A 22,637-nucleotide genomic window follows, 5' to 3' on the forward strand; every position below is an offset into this window, starting at 1 on the left:
CTTCCACGACGACCAAAAGCGTCGAGTCGAGATCGATTCAATGCCCTGAGAAAGTAATGGAACTAAACCGAGGACACTGTGTAGCATTAACTTATTTTACAGCCCAAATTAAGTTATGTACAGCATTTTCTGCTCCCATTAACCTCGAAGACTGCCAAGTGAGATTGTAAACATTTGTACTTTCGGCTAACAGGAATGACATTGTTTTGGTACCAGGAGCGTGTTCAACACTACAATCAGAGAAGAAGAAGAAGCTCATGGGGTACAAGGTGGGATTTACACTGGTGTGACCCCCAAAATAGGCCTAATGAAAGGTGAGCATGTCATGAAAAAAACGCTCGGGAGAAGCGGAATTGTTGCATCACAGTCTGGCTACACCGAATTCAAAGCGCACCAGTCTGTAATTAGTCGAGTGGAATGCGAACTTGACTGATAATGATTATAGGTGGCGCGGTAGCAAACACTGACGCGCACATCTGCTGCTTGCGACTAAAATCTCCGTCTGAGGAAGGCAGAGCAGCGAGTGCAACATGTGTCCAAACATGAAAAAAAAAAAAAAAAAAAAGAAACTCGTCGGCCTACTTCTGAGATCACGTTCTTGGCTTTTTGGAATCAAAACGTACAAAACTAGTCAGCCGTCAATTTGTTGCGTATATGTAATGTAATGGGGCGATGAAACATTTATATAGTTTCACAGTCCGAATGGCCATATGAGGAAAACCGTACAAAAACGAGTATGACACCCATGAGTCGTACAGTATTTCTGTCTGTGTGTCTTATACTGCCCTCAGGTGGCCAAGGTGGGCACACCGGAAGGAACCACACAATGGCCAGTTGATACAAAGTGTGACAAAAACAGTTTCGCTGTTTTTAATTGTATTTAATTGGATCATTACTGTGTGTCTTTGTAAGGTACAATATTATATAAAAAACTAAATATTTGGGGGGAGGCGAGAACGGATTAATGACATTTCCATTCATCTCAATGGGGAAAGATGACTTGAGGTACACACGTTTTGAGTTGCGAGCGAGGTCACAGAAAGAATAAAATTCATAAGGCACCACTTTATATAAAAAAAAAAAAATAATCAAATTTATTCGTGGTTATTTCAAATAACTTATTTTACATATTTGACCTATTATAATTATCATTATCATCGTTTTTCTCTCTTTTTTTTAACCTCATCTATTAATGACTGTTTTAAAATCAAATGTTTGCCCACTTCTAATTGACATGTCGTCCGCTTTGCCGCGACCCCGCCCCGCCCTCGTAGTATTTAATTGCGGCGAGGGGCGGGGTGGCGGTGGTGCCGCTGGTGGTGGTGGTGGTGGTGTCGGGGGCGGGGGCGGGGTTGGGGTGTTTCGGCTTTGACGACCGCTGACCTGCCCGCTACTTTACAAGGAAAGATCAACTATCAGGCTGCTGCCGCCGCTGCTTTGTGGCCTGCTGGGTCGGGCTGGTGAGTCGGGGTTCACCGAGCAGTCGGGGGGCGAAACCATGCGAAGGAAGCGAAGGCTTGCAGAAAAGCAAAGCGGAAAAAGCAGGACGTCATCCGTCAAAGCCCTCGTGAAAGATCGCTTTCAAGAGCGCACTTTAAAGCGTGCCGTGACCGAATGGAGGTCAGGTTGCCGTGGTTACCGTCGGCCGCTGATGGGAATCGTAGCAGCTTTTTCTAATCAGCTTGGAAAAAGCCGTTTTGTTTTCTTCAGATTTTGTTGTCAGCGGGGGTGGTGGGGGGGTGTCCAATCCACGGTGCTCGGACCCCGAGTCGAATCCACGGACGACCGCTGTACGCCAATGAGAACTTTCTTTTTTTACGGCACATCCCAACATCACGACACTTTACGACACTGACATCGGTTCCGTAACACCTGTGGCAGTACAGAAATGGGCCGTATGCCACAACGACCGTCGTTTTTGGCGTGCTTACGGCTGACAGTCGCCGTCGACTGCTTCAATCGCGAGGTTGCTGATCGATCGCCGCCTGTCCACTTTTTATCGAACTGTACAAAAAAAAAAATACAAAGAAAATCACATCATCGACTAGTCGACGCCGACTCGACTTTCGTCACATTAGCGTCGACTTAAAACAAAATCTGAAGTCGAGCAACTTCTATTGTGCCGCGAGAGGTCGTCAGGTTTGCCACGGGAAATGATTACATTTGGTTCAGGAAATTATTATTTACTACAAATGAGAGATTGTTGATCTATTTATGCCAGTGATGTATAGTGACAGGCAGCAAAAAAAAAAAAAAAACGTTTTTGTTTGCTAGTGTACCGTGAGATTTTTCGATGTAAACTTGACTCAACAAGTGTTATTAATAATAAAGGTTGTAAAACGCTGGTTTAAACTATTAATAAAGGCAATCTAAACATTTTGGCAGGGTGTCAATTGTGGATTTGAGCTTTTTTTTGCGGTGACAGTAGCATGCGCTCGCTGTACTGAGAGTGAAGTTGATGTCATTTTACATTGATTTGTATCATGTAAACCCTTACAGTACGAGACGTGCAACATTTTTCAAGTTGTATTATTCCGGCATGCATTTTGTATGAGTCCTAATGAAGAACCATGTGGCAGTTTTGCAGTTTTTAGGGGGTGTTGAAAACGGGGAAGGCGGAAATTGACGGTGAAGTAGTTTGCGGCGCTCGCGTGGTGTGGGCGGCGCTCCGTGTAACCGGATCTCCACATGAGGGGGGGGTGGCGGGGGGCAAACTCGGGTAAGGGGTTGCTCTCTAATGAGCGGGGGCCACCTGATCAGAGTCAGATGGCGGCGCCCCCAGCGGACGGCCCCCTGCGGAAAGTGCCGCCCGACACCCTTTGTTACCTCCAAGTGAGCTGAGACCAGCCCGTGAACCATGTAACTAGGTGCTTTCCAGGTTAATGAAAAGCTGTAACTGGTCTCACAGTCTCTCTCTCGGGTTAACTGACCCACACCGCCCCCCCCCCCCCCCCCTTTTGCATCCCACTGACCCCGCCCGTTTGAGTACCCAACATTTCTGCAGGGCCAGAGCCAATTAAGGGTTTAGCTCGTGTGAAGTATGCTACATTGACATTCGAGGCTGATTATTATCCAGAGTGAGCTTCAAAGGGAAGGGTGAACTCTTTAAGAGCTGGAAATACAAATATGAAATGGCTAAGCTAAAATAATAATAATAATAATAATAATAAAAGTTCAAAGATGTTTCGGACTGCGGTTGTCAATTCTCAGCCAGCAATCGATCGCCCCTTTCACACTGCCCATTTTCCCTGACATGGAAGCTTGTGTGTATGCTGCAGCGTTTCCCCAAACTTTATCGTAGAACAGTACAGTAGAAACTGTAGAAGAGTAGAACAATCATGTGACACGAGCGTCCGAGTCATTGGCCAGCCATTTTAGTGACGTGTTCATCAGAAACACAGAAAGGCCCAATAACACTTTTACGCTCGATCTCCACAATTCACTAGTACGTCGGTTTCAGTCTTCCATGTTTTCAGCAATTAGCATCAAACATGTATAGTGTATATAGAAAGATCAATCAATTTCAAAGGTCTCCTTTTTTGTTACTGTAATTTCATAAAAAAAATAATGATCACACTTCTCACGGCAATCGGGTGTGCTTATTATTTACGGTGGAAGTTGCGTGTCGTCACCGCTGGAAAACGCCGACTTATTTGCCCTCCCAGAGCGTCTGTCATCTCGAGGCTGAATCGGTATTCATTTAAGGATGCCAAGAAGCTGCCAAACTGCCTCATCTTTTTTGTTTTTCTTTGCTTTGTTCATTTGTTATTCACAAAGTGTCGCTACAGTCTGCAATATGCGCAGACGGACAAACGCTCATTTAAAAAACAAAACAAAAGAACTGGCAGTTAGGAGGAAGTGTAGGAAAATTACATGATAATAATCGCAGTGTTATGAGAAAAAGATGACGCTAAAAATTATGGCGCAAATTTCCGATAAAAAAAGGTAGGGCTGGGGGGGAGAAACCCCCAAAAAACAACCAAAAACAAAAAACAAAAAAAAAGAAATTGAATAACTCAGCTAACTCGACTTCAAAAATAGGTCGATGCACCCCTCTGCCAAAAACGACAGAGGTGCGTCTCCAAGTGATTTTTACAACAATGTTAGATGTGTAATGTACATATAACATGATGTATGAGTGAGCTGAATGGTATTTTTTTTTAATACCTAAAATGATAATCGGTACGGCGCTAATGCTAAACGCTAACTGTTTCGCAAAGGCTGATTTTGCTGTCTTACATTTACACCATACACTTAGTACCAACATATGCAGTTTATGGCTAGACGTCCAGCCCTCAGAAATGAGAATAAAATGCATGTTAGTAGTATAAAACCAAAAAAAAGATTGCTTCTTTATGGGGGGGGAATAACTCGAGTACTCGATGAAATATATATAGGCTAATCGATTCTAAAAAGATTAGATCGTGACAGCCCAAAAAAAAAGTAATATTACGAGAAAAGAAAAAAGTACTAATTCGCAATATCAAAAAATTATTTTTTATCATGAAAAAAAAGTATCTTTTTAAAACAAATAAAATATTGAGAACAGAAGTAGTCACGTTATGAGACAAAAGTCGTAATAGTCGGAGGAAAGTCAAGAAGTCACAGCGATACCACAAAAATAAAGTCAAACCAAAATCAAACAGGAGCTGCTGGGTGAGAACATCATTTGACACTTTGCCTTGGCGAAGGGGGGTGGGGGGGGGACAAAAAAAAATCCTTTGATTTTGTGTTGTCGCAAGAGTTTAAATTCACTCCAGTTGGGGATCAATTTGGCGCACTGGACATAAAAGCGGGAGCCGGAGGAGCCTAATAGGAGCCATGCCCGCCCCGCCCCGCCCGCGAGGACGAGGTGGCGACTCGCGGCTTTTTCAAGCTGCCTGCTATTCCACTTCAGCCTCCTCGCGTCCCAATTAGCGACTGCCGACACATCTGCGGATGGCAGTGTGCGCGCGGGCGGGGATTCCGTGGAAAGTTGCACTATTACAAAAAAAATGAAAAAGTCATAAAGGGTCCGAGAATTAAGTAATAGTAGTTCAACCGCCACTTTGTATTATTTCCCATTTAAAAAGCATAAAATAGTTTGATCAAATTACATTTCGAGAAAAAAGTAGGACTGTTACACGAGAAAGCTAGATTTTTTTTTTAGGAAAAAAACCCAAATCAAGTGAAGTTGTTAAATTGCGTTTTTCACAAACGTTATGAGAAAAGTTTAAATGTATGTTTTCAAAACAGTCAATATATTATGATACAAAACAAGAACTAGAAGTTGAATTTTTAACAAAAAAAAAAAAAGCCTAAATATTGAGAATATAATTGCTGTGTTATGAGAATGGTCGCCTTATCAAAATAAATTGGCTCAAATTTTTTTTTACGAGCAACAAAGTTAGATTTTTTTTCATAATTCAAATTGTCAAGTCACGAGAAAAATAAAGTCTTTTTTTTACAAACGTAATAATACTGTATATGAAGTCTCAAAGTATGCTTAGCAGATAAAAAGCTGCATTACAAAATACATGTAAATAAAATGACCTTATCATCAAAACAGTCAGAACATTCCAGCAGAAAAATAATATCAGAAGTAGATTTTTTTTGATTAAAAACAAAAAACAACTGAGAATATAATTGCAATAATAAAACAATGCATAATGTTAGAAAAGTGAAGTAGCTATATTTAGATTTCTTTCTCTCGGCAAGCTTTTTGTGGTTACGCGTGCGCGTAACTAAAGCGGGCGTTAAAAACGTGGCGACACCAACAGATAAAGCCGTCGGTTGCACTTTTGCCCCCCTCGACCCGGCACGACAACAAACGCCCCCCTCGACACTTATACCTGTAATAAAGCCTCATACCTTCCAAAACCATAAATCACGACCCCCCCCCCCCCCCCCCCCCCAACCTTCAGAGGATCAAGTATCGGCCGTTAGCTTTTATTCGCGCGGTGGCGCTGCCTTTAAAGTGCAAGTGTCTTCGCTCATTTTTTCTTTTTTGCTTTTTAAAGGCACACCTAGCAATTTATCTACGGAGAGAAAGTGCGGCCGTAAATGACAGAAAGCGGCGCTAGGATTTACTGACTGGCAGTGAAGGGGGCAGGGGGCCTAAGAAGTGAAGCCAGAGGTCTCGGCGAGGCCTATGAAAGACTATAAAGCTTTAGTAGCGGCCCACGACCTGTTTATGACAGCGGGGCGTGAGGCCGGCCTCGACGCACTTCGGGCTGAAAACAAAAATAACGAGCGCTTACCTCGTCTTCACCACGTCGAGAGGATGCATCAAGCAGATCTCCACCAGACCTGAAACGAGAAGTTCGGTGACTTTTGCAGCACAAGGAGGAGTCTGCACCAAATGTCGTTTAGGGTTTTCGTAGAAAACTGACACCGAAGTCAGTTTCTTTTTTTTCCCCACAAGAAAATACACCTTGTGCTGAACCTTGACCAGTTACACTGACAATTTTGTGGGCTTCTGCACCAAATTCTGTGAAATTGACACGTAGGTAAGTTTTCCCTGCTTGATCACAGATTTAAAAAACAACAACTATAGCCACCACTATGCACGAGAATTTAGTACGATTTTCTCCCAAAAATGTATTTTGCATTATAGTGGAAAACTGACAATTAGGAGTGTTTCGCGACGATTCAACTGAATTTTTTCAACAGCATGTCTACGATCGCTAAAAAAAAAGGTAACTTATCGATGTTAGCTAATTAAATATAGCCTACCACCGCTAGTTGGAACGTATTGTAATGTCCCGACAAGTGGTCAAGGACAAATGGCCGCCTGAACAAATGGTAACCAATGAACACGTAAATTCCTATTAAGCACATTCAATCACAAATTGCTACGGCTACAACTCACGCCCAACAGCCAACTACACTCTCATTTGCTGACGCACACGTCACTCACCAGGCCATGCCCCGCCTTTTAAAGCCACGCACATTCAAAGTCGCAGATACTACAGCGTACAACATGAGGATGATGACCCCAAGTGGACAAAAATAAGACCTGAATCTCACATGCATATTTTGTATTGGTATTGTTGTTTAAAAATTCCAGATCAATTTTTATCCGATTACTTGATTAATAAAAGGGATAATCGGTAGAACAATCCGTTCTAGAAATATTCGATAGCCGTCCACTTGAAACTGACACAAAATAGTAAATATAATCCGGTACTGATTTTCAATTGTGGGCTGACAGAATTCATTAAGAAAAAACTTTTGAAACTGGCCCAGAGAGAAATGGTACCCTTTACTTTATGTTTTTAAGTGACGTGCTTTGGGTCTTTATTGTTTGACATATGAGTGACACAAACATTTCGGACGCTGGGCAGCACAGATTTCACTCCAGAATTTCATCGCACCCTGCACAGATTCAAGACATCTTGTGCCGGATGCAGCAAAAATGGCCAAAAGCTCCAGTTTTGTGTCATCTGCGCTGAGGACAATCTTGCAGAAGCTTTGCGTCTCGTCAGTACAAAATGTGACATCTGCATTCAAATTGAAATTTCATGTTTGTGTTGCTGCGCTGCGTTCCAAAAGGTGACTTGAGGTAAGATAAACCCATTTGTTGTTTTAAACTCTTCAACCTTTGCACAAATCTTATCGCGCTTGTCACCGTTGGGATTGTTTCAAATGCCAACCGCGGTGCTCGCTGTGAGTGTTTGGACTCTTTTGTCATCTTTGCAAGGAGAAAGCTTTCACAAACGAGCACGTCACCAGCTGTGTCCCGCATGCAAATATGGAACGCACATTGAGGAAAATGTATTAAAACCAGCGTGGTTGTCACACGCATATACTAAATTATAATGTCTAGTCATGGAAAAGAGTCATGAGAATAAACTTGTATTTATTTTAAGGGGGAGAATAAAGTCACAGTAGAAGAAGAAAAAAAAAAAAGACTAAGTTCTCGTTACTAGAATAAAGTCGTAAAATTTGTGATGTTACAAAATAAAATTGAAACATTATGAGAGTAAAATCAGATTTCGAGGAAAAAGTTGTAACATTACCAGAAATAACTTGTAGGGTCAGACAAAGACAACTTTAATAAGAAAAAGGGCTATATTTAATGAGGGAAAAAAAGTATGATTTACATGAAAAATAAATGTGATTTTACATTTAAAAAATCCAAATTTATATGAGAAAAAAATTGAATTATATGTAAAAGTAAATATAATTCCCAAGAAAAATCGACAATTAACATAAGTCACAATATTCAGAGAATTCATGTTATAGAAAAGAAATAAGTCATAGTGACAATTAGTATTTTTTAAAAAATAAAAAGCTAAAATAATAATATGTCTGTCTCATTACCCAAACAAAGTCATAATATTGCATGGAAAAAGTAGTAACACGACAAAAATAAAGGTGTAACCTTGCAAGAATAAAGTTGGATTTTGTTCTTGAAACAAATGGTTGTAAAGCTACAAAAATGTTCATTTCTGAGGCTTAAAAAAGTTCAAAGCAAAAAAGCCGTAAAATTGTGAGAACATTTTCTATTTTTGAAAAAAAAAGTCCTAATATTCAGCAAGTAAATGTATTATGTATGAGAACATTTTTTTTTGTAAGAATATTTTTTTAAAAGAAAAAAATAAAAATCAAAGAATAAAGTGCTCCTATAACCTAAATTATGAGGGAAAAAAGTACTGATATTACAAGAATGAATTGCAACATCGCAAGACTAAAGTTGGATTTATTGTCTTGAAAAAATGTTTGAAATTATGAGAATAAAGTAGTTCTTGAAAAAAGATAGAAAATAGGTCACAGGACAAAAGTAAGATTTCGCTCTATAAAAGGTCATAATGTTGGGGGAAAAAAAATTCTTGTATGAGAAAAAACATTTTCGATTACGTTAGCTCGCTGTTGCGCAAGTGTCCGACAGCCGCAAACAGCCCGATTATTTTTCAGCGTTGAGTTAGCTTTCGCTGCGCGCTGTTTAGTTGGACGAGGAACCCAATGTTTTTCCAGGCTGCCGATGAGCGAGAGCGCAAAGCAAACAAGCTAGCGCACCTGAACCTTGTTGTCCAAACAACCCAAAGACAAGCGCAGAGGAGGAGGAGGGCGTTGTCCGCCGTGACGGATACGCCAAAGATGCACCGGCCCACGTTTCCAAGAAAGTCACAGTGGTGTTACAACAGCAAACATTCTTACTCGACTCACTCAAATTTATTCCAACGTTGAATGAATAAAGACGTCATGCTACCAGAATAAAATCGGACCGACATAAAGTTACCAGAAAGAAGCTGCAATTTCACGACAAATTGAAAACAAATGCGTAATATTAAGGGGGGGGAAAAGTTAAGATAATTTTACCACCCAAAAAAATCATTTCATGTCATTTCATGGGATAAAATACGTAATTTCACAGGCAAAGAATTAAATTTGTGAGGAAAAATTTTGTTTTTATGAGAATAAAGTAAAGACATAATTTAAGGAGAAAAAAAAAAAAATAATTTCATGGTAAAAAAAAACAAAAAAAAACATTGTTAGCATAATATCATAATTGCCCAAGTCCATTTTAACATACCTTCACAAAATCAATAAAAAATAAAAAAAAAAACAACAACAATGCGTTTGCTGAAAAACTCATCTAGTTTGTTGTGTTTGTGGTTCTTTCAGGTTTTCAGAAAAGGTTAAAAAAAATGACTTAGGCAATTATACTTACGTAACGATATTTACTTTCAGTGGGAAGATATGCAATTTTATGAGAAAAAAATAAAATAAATAATAATTAAAAAAAAATTACAATTTTAGGAGAAAAAAAAATCTATAATTACAGTTATAGTTATTTCACTGAAAAAAATACATTGTACGAGAAAAGTAATTTATGAGAAAATGTGATTTTACAAGTTGAAAAAAGGAATTTCAACTAAAAATGTTTCTTTTATGAGAAAAGTACGTAATTTGTTGGAGACTCCAAATATTCTGAAAATAGTTGCAATTTAAACGAGTCAATGTTAGCTTTTCTTGTAAAATTCTGACCATGGTTAAAAAAACAACAACAAGAAAACCCCCCCCCAAAAATGGACATAACAGTTGGAGAGAGTCCATTATGTTCCGCCGAGCCGCCACCTGGTCGACGTTCGCGTCTCGTCAACGCAACGTCGTGAGTGACATCCTGGCAGGGGCATTCCACCATTTCAAGCTTCTTTTGTTTGTCCAGCACAATAGCACTGACAGCGCTTGTCATCCGGCATCTTGCCAGCGCACACACGCTGAGACAAAGGCGCTAAAAGCGCAGACAGTGTCCTAATGGCCACAACCATTAGGACACACTTAAGTGCGTAATGCTTTCAATTTCCATACCATTTAGGACTAAGAAAGAACGAGTCGCCGATTCGGATCACTCGCGAGTTTGCTTGAAAAAAACGAATGCTGAATCCTAGGTTTATAAAAGTAGCGAAATGGTTCACGCCGCCCGAGACGCGCAAGCTACACGGATGTTCACGGTGGACTGCGACCGCGGCCGCAGATGAATTGGATAAAGTTTTGCAAGATTCATTCAACACATCGTAGCAGATGATTGACGAGCGCTACCGCTAACTAGCAGCTAAACTAAGTAGGAGCAGATGTCACGGGCACTGTGGATTTATACATTTTAAATCATTAATTAAATTAAAACTGGCCACAGCTTTTTCTGGAGGGAAACGGTTGCTAAAACACGGCTAGCCAAAAGGCTTCATGAGTCTTGTATGGTTTTCTGCGACCCCTAAAAACCTGCGACCAGGACTTAACCAGGGGGCTGTAGATTGTTTTCAAATAATCAAATGGGATTTTTCATTTGTTGGGCAATGGCATGTCTTTATTTCAGAATAGTACAAGCGGTAACCATTTGATTCTGATTCGCTTTAATTTGTTCCTGTCAATGTGAATAGCTACTGAGGATTTAGACGGCGAGTCCGAGCTTCAACAGCAATGGACATGAAGGACTGAAAATGGACTGTCGAGGCTGGATTAACTTTATTTTGATACTCCGCTTTAGACTCCTGACACGGATTGTCACGAAATTGGCTAGACACATCTATCAATAAAGCATGCACGAAAATGTCTACTTGAACATTAAATCGGCCATTTTGGTTTAAAGCAGCCATTTTGGAGCAATTCCAGTACTTCGAGGTGCTCGAACTAGGGAATTTGCCCCAACGAGCCTCAATTGGAAGCCGTTTTCCAAAACTCAAATGTTGTGTGCGTGTGTGTTTTTGTGTGCGTGTGTTTCCACGGGTGCTCACTAGTAGCTTCGCCGGTAGCCCTGCCGCCGCTTTGCCCGGCTGCAAACTGGTAGATCGCCTTCCAAAGACCAGATCATACATCACTGCAGATGATTATCTGGGATGGTTGTTGGCTTGGGAATGCAAACACACGCACACACGCACACGCACACACACACACACACACACACAGTTTGCTCCCACGCAAAAAAAGTGAGAAAACAAAACATAATAGTGCTCGCGCACACACACACGCACACACTCGAGGGAGCGTTTTCACAACGTCTGCAGGTGTCATCCATCATTGTGCAGACACAGACACACACACACACACACACACACACACACACACACAGAGTAAATGTCTGTACTTCCCAGCAGCCTCTTGGAGAAGGTCACCGTCCAGTGCAGGAAGCCAATTGCAGTAAACCAGACTGGACTGTTCACACGCTTATTGGGACTACAGTCCTTAAAATGTTTATAATTGTATTTCGAGTTTAAATCTAGCGGGCCACATGGTTGTTGCGGTTTATGGCCGTAATCATATACAGTGCTGCCTTGAGGTAAGTCCTTCGGATGATTTTCTTTGGCTTTGACTTGCAAGCGCAAACTTGTAATACGAGCGCTGCAAACACATGCAAACAGACAAATAGAAATACTCACAGGCATATATACTTTATCTTCTGCAAAAAAAAACAACCATTTTTATTGTAAGTTGCTGAGTCACTGAGTAGTGGTGAATTTTCTCATTTATCTGTAAGACTATTATACTGCCCCCAGGTGGCCACATGACAACGAGCAGCACAATGAATTGAATTGAAGCATTTAATCCTGCACTTTCAAGAATACAGCTATTCAATGTACGTAAAAAAAAAAAAAAATGCTTGTAATACCTGTAAAAAAGTAAAGCCAAATTGCAATTTTTGTACATTTTCTGCCGAAATGAGAAGAAGCAATCCATTTAGCAAGAAACATGAAGACTCACTGTGGCTCTCCTTGCCCACATTCCAGGGCATTACAGTATCTTTAATGCTCCTTTTTTATTTTATTTTTTATTCTTCACTACACCTCACCTCTCACACCTCGTTGTGGGATTTTCCCCTCTTGAAGGGACGCGCAGGTGCTATCCCACGCCTTCCATTATTAATTCGTCCCAGCCTGGAATGCCAAACATAAAAACGGAGAAGCTCGTTGCTCATCCTCCAATTTGTCATCCGCAGCATCCATCACCAGACGCGCCGGGCGTTCAGATCCAACGTCGAGATAAATACGCAGATGGGTGACCTCGGAAAATTTGCTCTCGTTTTTCCCACAGGGAAATAATGTAAAGATCATGAGTTATTTAATCCTAAGACTTTTACTTAGTCTACAGGTGATTTTCAAAACGACGCTAACATTCCGAACAAGTATGAAGAGACATTAACGATTGTATAACAAAAACTAAAACAATATCTACTCAAGTAAAACTACAAATATTTTTTGGAGGAAAACGTGAAAAGAGAAATAGTCTGTTCTGGGTCAAAGTGTTACCAAAGTGAGGGTAAACTTGTCGAGATGATGCAAAGAACGCTCCGGCTCGTTATTGGCAGTGGTGGAAGTTGATAGCTGATCAGTTTCTAATGGCTAGCTGCTCAACATAAGGTACAAAACGTGCCCAAATAAAGAGAACGTTTTTCGTAATATACATTCAGGTCATTTGGAAATGTGCCTATTTTTGAAAGAAAAGCACTGTATATACACAGCCATTCAAAAGTTTCAGATGTTTCATGATTTTCATGAAATCACACTGTTGTACATACCGTATGCACTTCCACTGAAAAGTTTCAATCAATTAGAAATCTCATTTTTTTTATTTATTTTATTTTTTTAAAATCATATAATTATTTATGATGAAGGTAATGTTATCTTCATTTAAAAAGAAAAACAGTGATTTTCTGACCCCAAACTATCCATCCATCCATTTTCTTTTCATTCGCTTCACCATAAAATGACGAATAGGTCAGTAGAATTTGGTCTTTTTGCGGGTTGTGACGTGGCGACGTACTTGCGAGCACCTTTGCACTTTCTGTTTTCACATAAAGCCACAAAACTGTTAAGTCACAGCTATTAGGAACTGCAAGACATCGTACTTCACCTCAAAATCAAATCGACTTTCGAAGATCTAGGAATCATTTTCACTCCATTTTCTACATGAGAATGACGATTGTCCCCAACCACCAAAATGTCTTTGCATCACTTACAAAATGAACTTGAATCACTTCCAAATTCTTCCCGCAGGCCACATTCGGCCCACGGGCCGCACGTTTGGCCCGCTTCTACAGGCAATTGGAAAACATTTACGGCAGGAGGGCATTTTGTAATTGTGGTGCCCGTTTTCCCTAAACCGGCGAATGGTTACGGTTGAGCATATTCCAGAAAATACTGGTGGAACTCACAATTGTACTTTTCCACTGCCAATGATAAATGGAGACGTCTTCATCGAGCTTGTGTTTGTCTGAGCCGTTTTGATTGATCGTTACGCGTCGCGGTCCATTTGTGCCCGCCGGCTACGTGCTAAGACAGTTCGGGTATGTCCCGCGTCTGTCAAACTGCAGATGAACCTTGATTACTGACAAAAAGGTGTATTTGCGCGTGCGTGCGTGCGTGTGCGCAAAGGAGGCGCGTGCGAGGCGCTCCCGACCGAGCGGGTCAGCCTGACACGCTAACGACACGCTAACGACAGATTGACAGGCAGCCTTGCATCTCCTTCCATTACTGTCACTGTTTTCCTAACACCTGTGGTCACATTTTTTTGGACACAGCATGCAAATTGCGTGGTGGCGGTGCGCTGGTGCGGCTGCGGAAGCGGTGACAGAAGCGGGAGGCCGAGGGGACAAAATGGATGCAAAACACGGCGAAGGCGATGTTTGGTAGGAAGTGCGGCGGGTCGCATCGGCCCGATTCTTTCAACAGGACGCAGTTGTAAACAAATTGACTCCAACCCCTGCGGGACACCTGCCACGCCGCCTAAAGCGGGCTACACACGTGCCGACAATCGGGACAAATTTCAGCATTTTGACGCCTTTTTGATCAACGTCGGCAAAAGCTCGATTATCGGATGTCTCTCCGCACCTATAATCGGGCTGAATTTAAGCATTTTCTCTCCCTTGCGTTCAAAGCCATCAAAATTCTGATTGTCAGATGATTTCAAAGATTATCGTGAGTGACTATCCCGTGGTGTGGTGTGTGGTAAAAGTGTTTTTTTTCTCTCCCCGATCCGTGAGGAAAATAGCAGACAATCGTAAAACGTTAGCGGCCGACAATCGTAAATGTAAAGCTTGGTGCACACATACTGATAATCGGGAGCTTGAGTTTGAGCATTTTCCCTCCCATGCGATCAAAGTCAGCAAAGGCCCAATTGTCAGATCTCTCACAAAGATCATCCTGAGCGATTACCCAGTGGTGTGGGGTGTGTAAAGAGTGCATTTTTTATTATTATTAAATATTTCTATTTCTGTATTTGATGCACATTATTTTGTTTATTTGGCAATCAGTAGAGCGCGGTACTCACATACCTACAATCAGGCCAAATTCAAGCATTTCCGTTCCCTTGCGATCCAAGTCAGCAAACTCCCAGATTGTCAGATGTCGCTAAAAGATTATCCTGTGGTGTGCGGTGTGATAATAGCGACTTTTTCTCTCCGAAAGTTATGGTCTGAATTGGAATCGTATGGTTTCAGGGGTATTCAAATATCCGTTTTGCCCCCAGATGGGTCCCACAATGAAGCTCATATTGCATTTCTATTGTCAATCCGACGCGCACGTTTTAACCACGATTAAATGTTCACCAAGCGTGTGGGCACACGGAAAGGACGTGGAATGTAAATCCACACGATCACAAGCGCAAAACGGGACGGGATCCATCCTCAAGCTTCATTTCGTAGCTTACCTGCTTCCAAATACAAAAAAATGCAAATGATCTCCAAAGTCAAGCAAATGTATATATCTGAACTCCGCCATCAAAAAAAAAAAAAAAAAAAAAAAAGCTGCGTGTACGTTCGGCCATCATCATCCTTCCATCAAGCGACCGCATGCGAGTCCAACCCAGTCGGAAAAACCCCACAGACTCTAAAGGCTAGAATAATAACACACTGTTGATTTTCCGCTACAAAACAAGTGTCATCTTTAAGTCATTACGCCCGAGTGATGAGCACCGAGCAGAAAAGAAAAAAGAAAGGGCTTCCCACCATCATTAAGTTCACCACCGCGTGACCACATCACTGCAACATGACCCACACACACGTCTTCAGCCAAGTCCACCCTGGAGTCGGGCAACGACAGCTCAAAACCGTATTAAGGAGCAAATTGGACACAAAGTCAAGCGCGTTCAAGTGATACGCTAAAACACAATAACTGTTCACCATCGTGCAAGTTCATTGCAAGAAGGCTCGCGGCGAATCCTTGAAAAGATCATTCAGCTTTTGCTATTGAATCTTGCCACGATACCTGCTTTCCAATTGGGGTTCATTTGGGCAAATTCCCAAGTTGGGGTTCGCGGGAATAGGTCCATGCTGTTCTGTCTTTGGCACGGGTTCTTGAGACTTATTCATGCGGGCTGTTACAATAGACACGTTCGACCAATTTAGTGCCGATGGCTCAATCTGGTGTTGGGGGCAGATTTTGTATTTTGATTTTTTCCAAATTTGGGGGTTGTGTTTTGGACAATGTAAAACGTTCACCAGGATATACGCGCTTGCAAAAAAATAAAAACTAGTGCGTTTTCGGGCATGTTGAGGGCCCCCATCAAAAAGGATTTGAGTCTTTTAGCACCACGGCTGAGCGTAAAATCGAATATTTAGAGGCAATAATCGTGAGGGGACAGCAATAATTGTTTTAGTGAGGCTGTAAATTGTTTATTTAGTTGTTAACGCCTTCCGTCTTAAGCTCCCCCCATTCCTCGGCAGGCTGGACGCTCGGACTCAAGGTTCAACCAAGGGCTGCAACTAACAATTATTTTAATAATCCATTCATTTATTGATTATGGTTTTGATTAATCAATAAACCAGATTACCAAAAACCTTTTTTCAATTAGTTTCCATCCCTCTATTCAAAACCAGGGCATTATTTCAAATGGACAGTGTAGAAAATGCGCAAAAATGAACTGATTATAATTCAGCTGCCGGTTTGGTCCGTAACGTGTCCGGAAAATCGGCAAATATGTTGTTCATCGTTTTCCAAAGTCAAAGCAGATGTTTGCAAATATCTTTATTTTGATTCAACGCGAAGATAATCAGTCTGTTTTCATGGATGACTTCAGAAATTGGAGAATATCTACGGTCCAGAGGATGACATTCCAAGAATTTGGTCTCTAAACGATTAATCGATTATCCAAATAGTTGTGGATTAATCGAATAATCAATATACTGTCGATGAATTGGTGCGCCTCGAGTGGAACCGCTTCTGAAGACACCTTTTGGAGTACCCGGGTTTAGACAGACTGAGTTTTTTTGAGAAGTTGAAAACTGAGGGCCGGCAACAGTCTGCATGGCGGGTTGAGACTTTTTGAGTGGCGGCCATTACGCTACGCACATCACGGGTGTGCAAACTTTTGTCTCATGGGCCACGTTTGATTTTTTTTTTTTTGTAATGGACAGATGGGCCAGGTACATTGCAGATGACGTAAAAAAATAAAAATAATAATAATAATAATAAGTACATCTAAATAAAAGGATAGAATCATTCATTTTCATTATTTTAATTGTTTTTTCTTGCATAGTTAATTAAATTACAATTTGTTAACCAATATTGGTAATAATATAAAAAAATAGAGATTCAAGCAAGAGTTAGGGTTTCAAATTATGGTCTCAAGCCTGCGTTAGGGACTCAAATTTGGGATTCCAGAGAGGGTTAAGGTTTCAAGCCTGGGTTTCGGTTTCAAATTCGTTTTTTTGGTGTTTGAAGCCTGGGTTTGGCTTTCAAATTTGGGCGTGACATTACGTGAAAATGAAGGTTTCTAACGAGGGTTTTCACATTAGGGTTTCACAAAACAGGGTTAGGGTTTAAAATGATGGGCTCAAGCCTTGGTTTGGCTTTCAAAGGAGGTTTATGGTTTCAAATTAGCGTTTGAAGTAGATGTTAGGGTTTTGAAATGAGGGGTGCAAGCTTGAGTTGGGGTTTCAAATGAGGTTAAGGTTACAAATTAATACATTGATTTAAAATGTTGAATGCATTTACATTTTTCTTCTTCTTTTGATTATTATTAGGGGTTAGCGTTAGGTTAATGGGTAACCCCATTACGTGCCGTCAAAACGTCATAAGGTGGTACCTTTGCAAACATTTCAGACCTCCTAAAATGTTGTTTTTTTTTTGTTCCTCCCCTCTGCCTGTCCACGACCCACTTTTGGCTCCCAATCCAAAAGTTGAGAATCACTTGTTCAAGTCAGGACATTCTTTAGACAAACACAAGATCGATGCACAGATAGGAGTCGTCGTCCAGAGAAACTGGTTTATCGTGTAACTTGAGCAAAAGGAAAAGTAAAAAGACAAAAATAAATGGACACCGGAGAGCGCACAGCCTCCACCATGGCTGAACAATACCAGTTGACGAATGGATTTTTGTGTTTAGATCCTCAAATTTGTTGTTAAATTTCTAAAACCTTGTTTGACCTAAAAATTCACCAAGAAATTACAGAAAATGTTAAAAAAAAAAAATAATAATTTGGTTCCACTGCACTTTAGAATCAAGAAATTAAGGAAAACAAGCTGGAAAAAAAGGCTCAAGTTTGCAATGTAAAAGAAAGAAAGAAAAAAGGATATTTTTGACATAACAATGCCAACAAATGCTTACAAAATGCAACCTTTGCACCAAAGCGGTAGCATTATGTCATACTTTGTCTACGTGATCACATGACCAAAGCAATAACGAACCTTTAAATGAAGTTCTATTTCATTTTTTTTCTTTTAGGAGATCTGGAATGGAACAGTCATACAAGTTAAAAACGTAAGAACAACATCAGCCTTACTTTGATGTCGTACTTTGCACTTTGATTCTACCCTGCGACGGATCTCGGTGAAAGTGGGCCATTTTGAACAAAAAAGCTAACTTTTCAAACAATCAAATTGGAGTGCTCATTATTTGGAATCGTACAAGGAGTGAAGACTGAAGGTGACGCCTGACTTGGGTACGAACTGCAAACGTTTTACGCATCTTTCCCGAAAATCGTCCAATTCCGAAAATGTCGTTCCCCCGTCCGACCTGAAGACTTGAGGCTGTAATTGCTGCAGAGTATTGAGCAAAACCTGTCAAGAATGATGTACATGGGATTTCTCAATTTAAAAAAATATTCTTAGTATTTTTAAATACATTTAAATAAATCAGCTAAATTCACCCTCCCCCAAAAACTATTTCACCTTTATCATGGGGTGTTATGTGTAGAAAAAAAAAATGAATGTACTCCATTTTGGAATAAGGCTGTAAAATAAAATATGCCAAGGGTTGTGAATACTTTCCTGATGTACTATTAATTTACTAAGAATTGAAACGATATGTATTAAAAAAAACAAAAACAAAAATACAACAAAGACCTGGCTGACGTGGTTTATTATTGCAACAGTTTAGGAGTGTTAAGTCAGCGTTTGCGGTCATTAAAAAGACTTCAGCGCGAGCTGCTTCACTGGCAATGAAAGACAGCTCCACTTTCAAGGTCCGAGGTGACCCCAAAGAGGTCAAGCAAACATTCCCGGAGTTCGCGAGGCTCCGATTCGCTGCCAGCGGAGGAGTAAATCCGCATTTCTTAGTCTTCCGGTGGCATCGGATTATGGCTTCTCGCCTTCTCTGGTTTCTGGCTTTGCGGCGGATGCCTCGGCCTTAAAAAGACTTGTCACAACGTAGCGCGGCGGCCAGCACGTTTTTAGTCGGCACACGCGAGGAAAAACATGCGAATAAAAAAGCGGCGTCGCCGAGTATGTGGAGCCTTTCATGGAATTCAGCGGCACGGAAAAGAGACGACTCGCCCGTCCTGTAATTAAGGGGTAAAGATGACCGCCTTGGACAAACTCCAAGTCAACTGTGCGCGCTCCGCGCCGCTCGCTTTGATCCCGGTGTGGCGTTACGGAAAAGCTGAAATAACTCATGACGGACGGCCAGTTGGACTGAAAACACTATAAAAATGCCTTTGGCGAGCGTTAGACTTCGTAGTAACTTCCTGAAACGAATACTTTACAGCCCGCTGCAACCTTTTGGAAAGATCTCATTTGAGATCAAATATCATTTGGATTCTTAAATGGAAGTACATTTGGTTCACGTCCACATTTAAGCTGTTTTTCTGATATATTTTCTTTGTATACATGCTGATACTACCGCAATATTTTTGCTCACGGTTATCATACCGTCAGAATCGGATGCCGACCGATACCTGATACCACATCGACAGTATTTGTATCGCACACCACGGCTAAAAACGGCCTAAAGTTGGAAAAAAATCTGACCACCGGTGGGAATGTTTTACGTCAATTATGAGCAAACGTAAAAAAAAAAAAAAGGTGGAAAACTGGTGGAATGTTTTTAAAAATAGTTGGTGAGGGCTCATAAAAGGCACAGATGACACCTTCTTGGCATTTCATCACGACGTGTGCGTCCTCTCGCACTACACGTTCAATGAGTCTCGGGACGGGTCGCGACGTGTTGTCAAAAAAAAAACACACTTTGTGCCCGAGTGGCTGCGTGGCATGTATTGTATGCGCCGTACGGGCTCTCAGGCATTTATTTATTTATTTTTGCCTACGACACATGCCGACGGTGAACTCTTGACACCGGCTCGACCGGTTTATGTTCAACATGTGTGTCTGTGTTACTGTCTTTCCACAAGGCTGCCCTCACTGTGGACATGTGTGTGTGTGTGTGTGTGTGTGTGTGAGATGAGAGGATCTGTGGCTATCTGGGAGGTTGAACGTAATGACACACTGGGGACAGATTAGCTGGACGTCCATCAGGGAAGACTCTGATTTACAGCCACGCTGACCAGCCTGTTGCCCTCCACCCAAAGCAAACACTCACTCACTCACACACACACACAACCACGCACACACACGGAGGCTGAAAACATGGCTGCCTCTGTGCGGTGGGGCGCACACATGTTGGCTTCTTTGATAGTTCTTGGAATGGACACGAGCGTCTTACGATGCCGCCTGATGTTTTTTCTTTAAGGCTTTAAATCACAGTGACTTCTATGAGAGCGTGCGGTGCGTTCGGATGCGTGCGTGTATACGTAATATGGAAGCCACCGCCCCCCCACCCTCCCCTTCCACCCCCCTATCCCGTAACAGTGCAGGGAGATGGACAGATCCATTAAACAAGATGTCACCGCCAAACACAACAATGATTAATCATGCGCTGCAAATTATAAGCACCTGTACGAATGAACACGCCCACTGGCTGGCTGACTGCATGCTTTCACTCTATTAGACAAGCAGCCCACCCTCGGGGAAAAAGGAAAAAAAATAAATAAAAAATAAAACAACCTCTGCCCCCCCCCCCCCCCGCCCCCCCCCCCCAGGGTGAAATAAGAGGAAGTCTGGCTGAAAGTGAATGTGTCCTACACATTTGTAAAAATGTATGTTTTTCTGTGTTTGGGCACCGGCTCACAGTTGTGGGGTTCTGGGTTTGAGTCTCATCAATCTCAGTCTGCATGTTCTCCCCCGTGCTTGTGCGGGTTTGCTCCAGGTACTACCGATTCCAAAACATGCATGTTAGCATCATTGAGGACTAAATTCTAAATTGACCATAGGTATGAATGCGTGCTCTGTGATTGGCTGGCAACCAGATCAAGGTGTATCCTGAATACCCACGCTAATGAGGACAATATAAAAAACGGATGGCTGGTTTGATTGTTTTCCTTCAAGTTACCACTTTGGCAGGTAAAATGCATGTTCTGTAGGGTTAAAATCGGTAATTGAAGTGGCCAGTATAAAACCTTCCGCTTCTTTCCCCTGATGAACGCCTTTGTTGTTTTGGAAGTGTGTTTTGTGGCTTTTGATGCGAATTGCCGTAAAAAAATAATTTTCTATGTATACATTTTATTCTGAATTCAGAAAATCTAACATGGAAGAATTCTGTATTTGGCATCAAAGAATGTACCAACTACGGGGATTTCGTCCTAAGGAATCTTTTCCTCATTTGGCATTGTTTTCAGGCTTTGGATTGGCTAAAATGACAATCGGCGGCAATAGCGCCATCTGTTGTGCTCATCAACTCACACGGTGTTATTTTGGGACAACGGTTGGAAATACTGGAAACGTTTTATCACCGTTAATATCTGTGAAATTTCATCTGATTCTGTTGTTCTGTCTTCGGGTTTTGTAAGAATTGTATTGATATTGCGCTCGTGCGAGGCGATTGCTTGTTTTGTCAACTTCACACTTTAAATACAATATTCGACGTCAAATTCTAATGTAAATTTTGTAGGTTTTTTTTGTTGTTGTTGTCTTTATTCAAGTTGAATATAGCGATTTAACAATGTCATTGCACATTTTATTTGTATGCTTCGGCACAGGCTAGAGGTGAGCATCAAGGACTGTAACGGTCTCGAAGTTTTTCCACCTAAACATATCAGGAAACTCTTTCTCAGACACAACAAACTCTCTTCCTGACTGCGCCCCCGTCCCCCCCAACCCCCGCCCCCCATTTGCATTCATTATGCTAACGAGCTAGCCTCGCTGATAGCCGTCGCGAGGAAATGCGCCTTTGATTAACGCAGACAAAAGTGAGCTGCGCAGACAGCGGGCTCGACGACTTAAACGAGTCGCCCGCCGTCGGCCTCAAAGGCTCTCCGGCCCCCGCCCGGCGCTGCGGCGCACCCCCGACGCTCTGCTGCAAAGAATCTGTAGCAAATCAAAACCATATTAGCAGCAGCTTACACGACCAGGCAAAAGTCTTTTTCTGCTTACAGTGAACCCGTTTATGGCGGGAATTACGTTCCAGACGCAGGTGAAAATCTGCGATTAAAAAAAAATAAAAACTCCCACACGCTTTATTCACATTGAAATGTATCAAAACACACTTTGTCATTGCATTTGAACGCACACAAATGGGCAAGCATGAAATGTTTTGAAAACACTGCTGATGTAAATCATGGGATTTGATTAAAAAGAATGTCAAAGATTGAACGCTTTTGATTTGAATTGTTGAACAATTTTACTAAAGTTCAATGAAATTTTGTAAAAAACAAGAAAATAAATAAAATAAAATGAAAAAGTCTGAAATTGTAAACCAATTTGAATGCCATACGACATGCTATTTATTTAAAAGTTATTGGCTATTTTTATTAAATAAATGAAAATACAAAAATTGAAAAGTTACATGTTACAAGATAGCACACATTTGTTAAATTAACCTCCTAAAATATCACACTAATAACTTATTATTTAGCTTTTTATTTATTTTTAAACCGATAAAACAAAGCT

The 22,637-nt window shown here is 41.3% G+C and overlaps 1 protein-coding gene across 3 annotated transcripts in view; it reads right to left on the reverse strand.

Annotated features, from left to right (window-relative positions):
* Nucleotides 1–22,637, reverse strand: part of slc25a21 (solute carrier family 25 member 21) — an 84,856-nt gene that overhangs the window by 24,352 nt on the left and 37,867 nt on the right. For 2 of the 3 annotated variants that reach the window (XM_061795384.1, XM_061795382.1), the window contains exon 3: nt 6,240–6,288. In XM_061795384.1, coding sequence (XP_061651368.1) covers nt 6,240–6,288 — 49 coding nt within the window. Of the gene's footprint in view, nt 1–6,239; nt 6,289–11,219; nt 11,308–22,637 lie in introns of those variants that run through there. The other variant, XM_061795383.1, reaches the window with a different exon arrangement.

Source organism: Phyllopteryx taeniolatus, chromosome 13 (genome assembly GCF_024500385.1).
Source record: "Phyllopteryx taeniolatus isolate TA_2022b chromosome 13, UOR_Ptae_1.2, whole genome shotgun sequence".
Classification (NCBI taxonomy): Eukaryota; Metazoa; Chordata; class Actinopteri; order Syngnathiformes; family Syngnathidae; genus Phyllopteryx; species Phyllopteryx taeniolatus.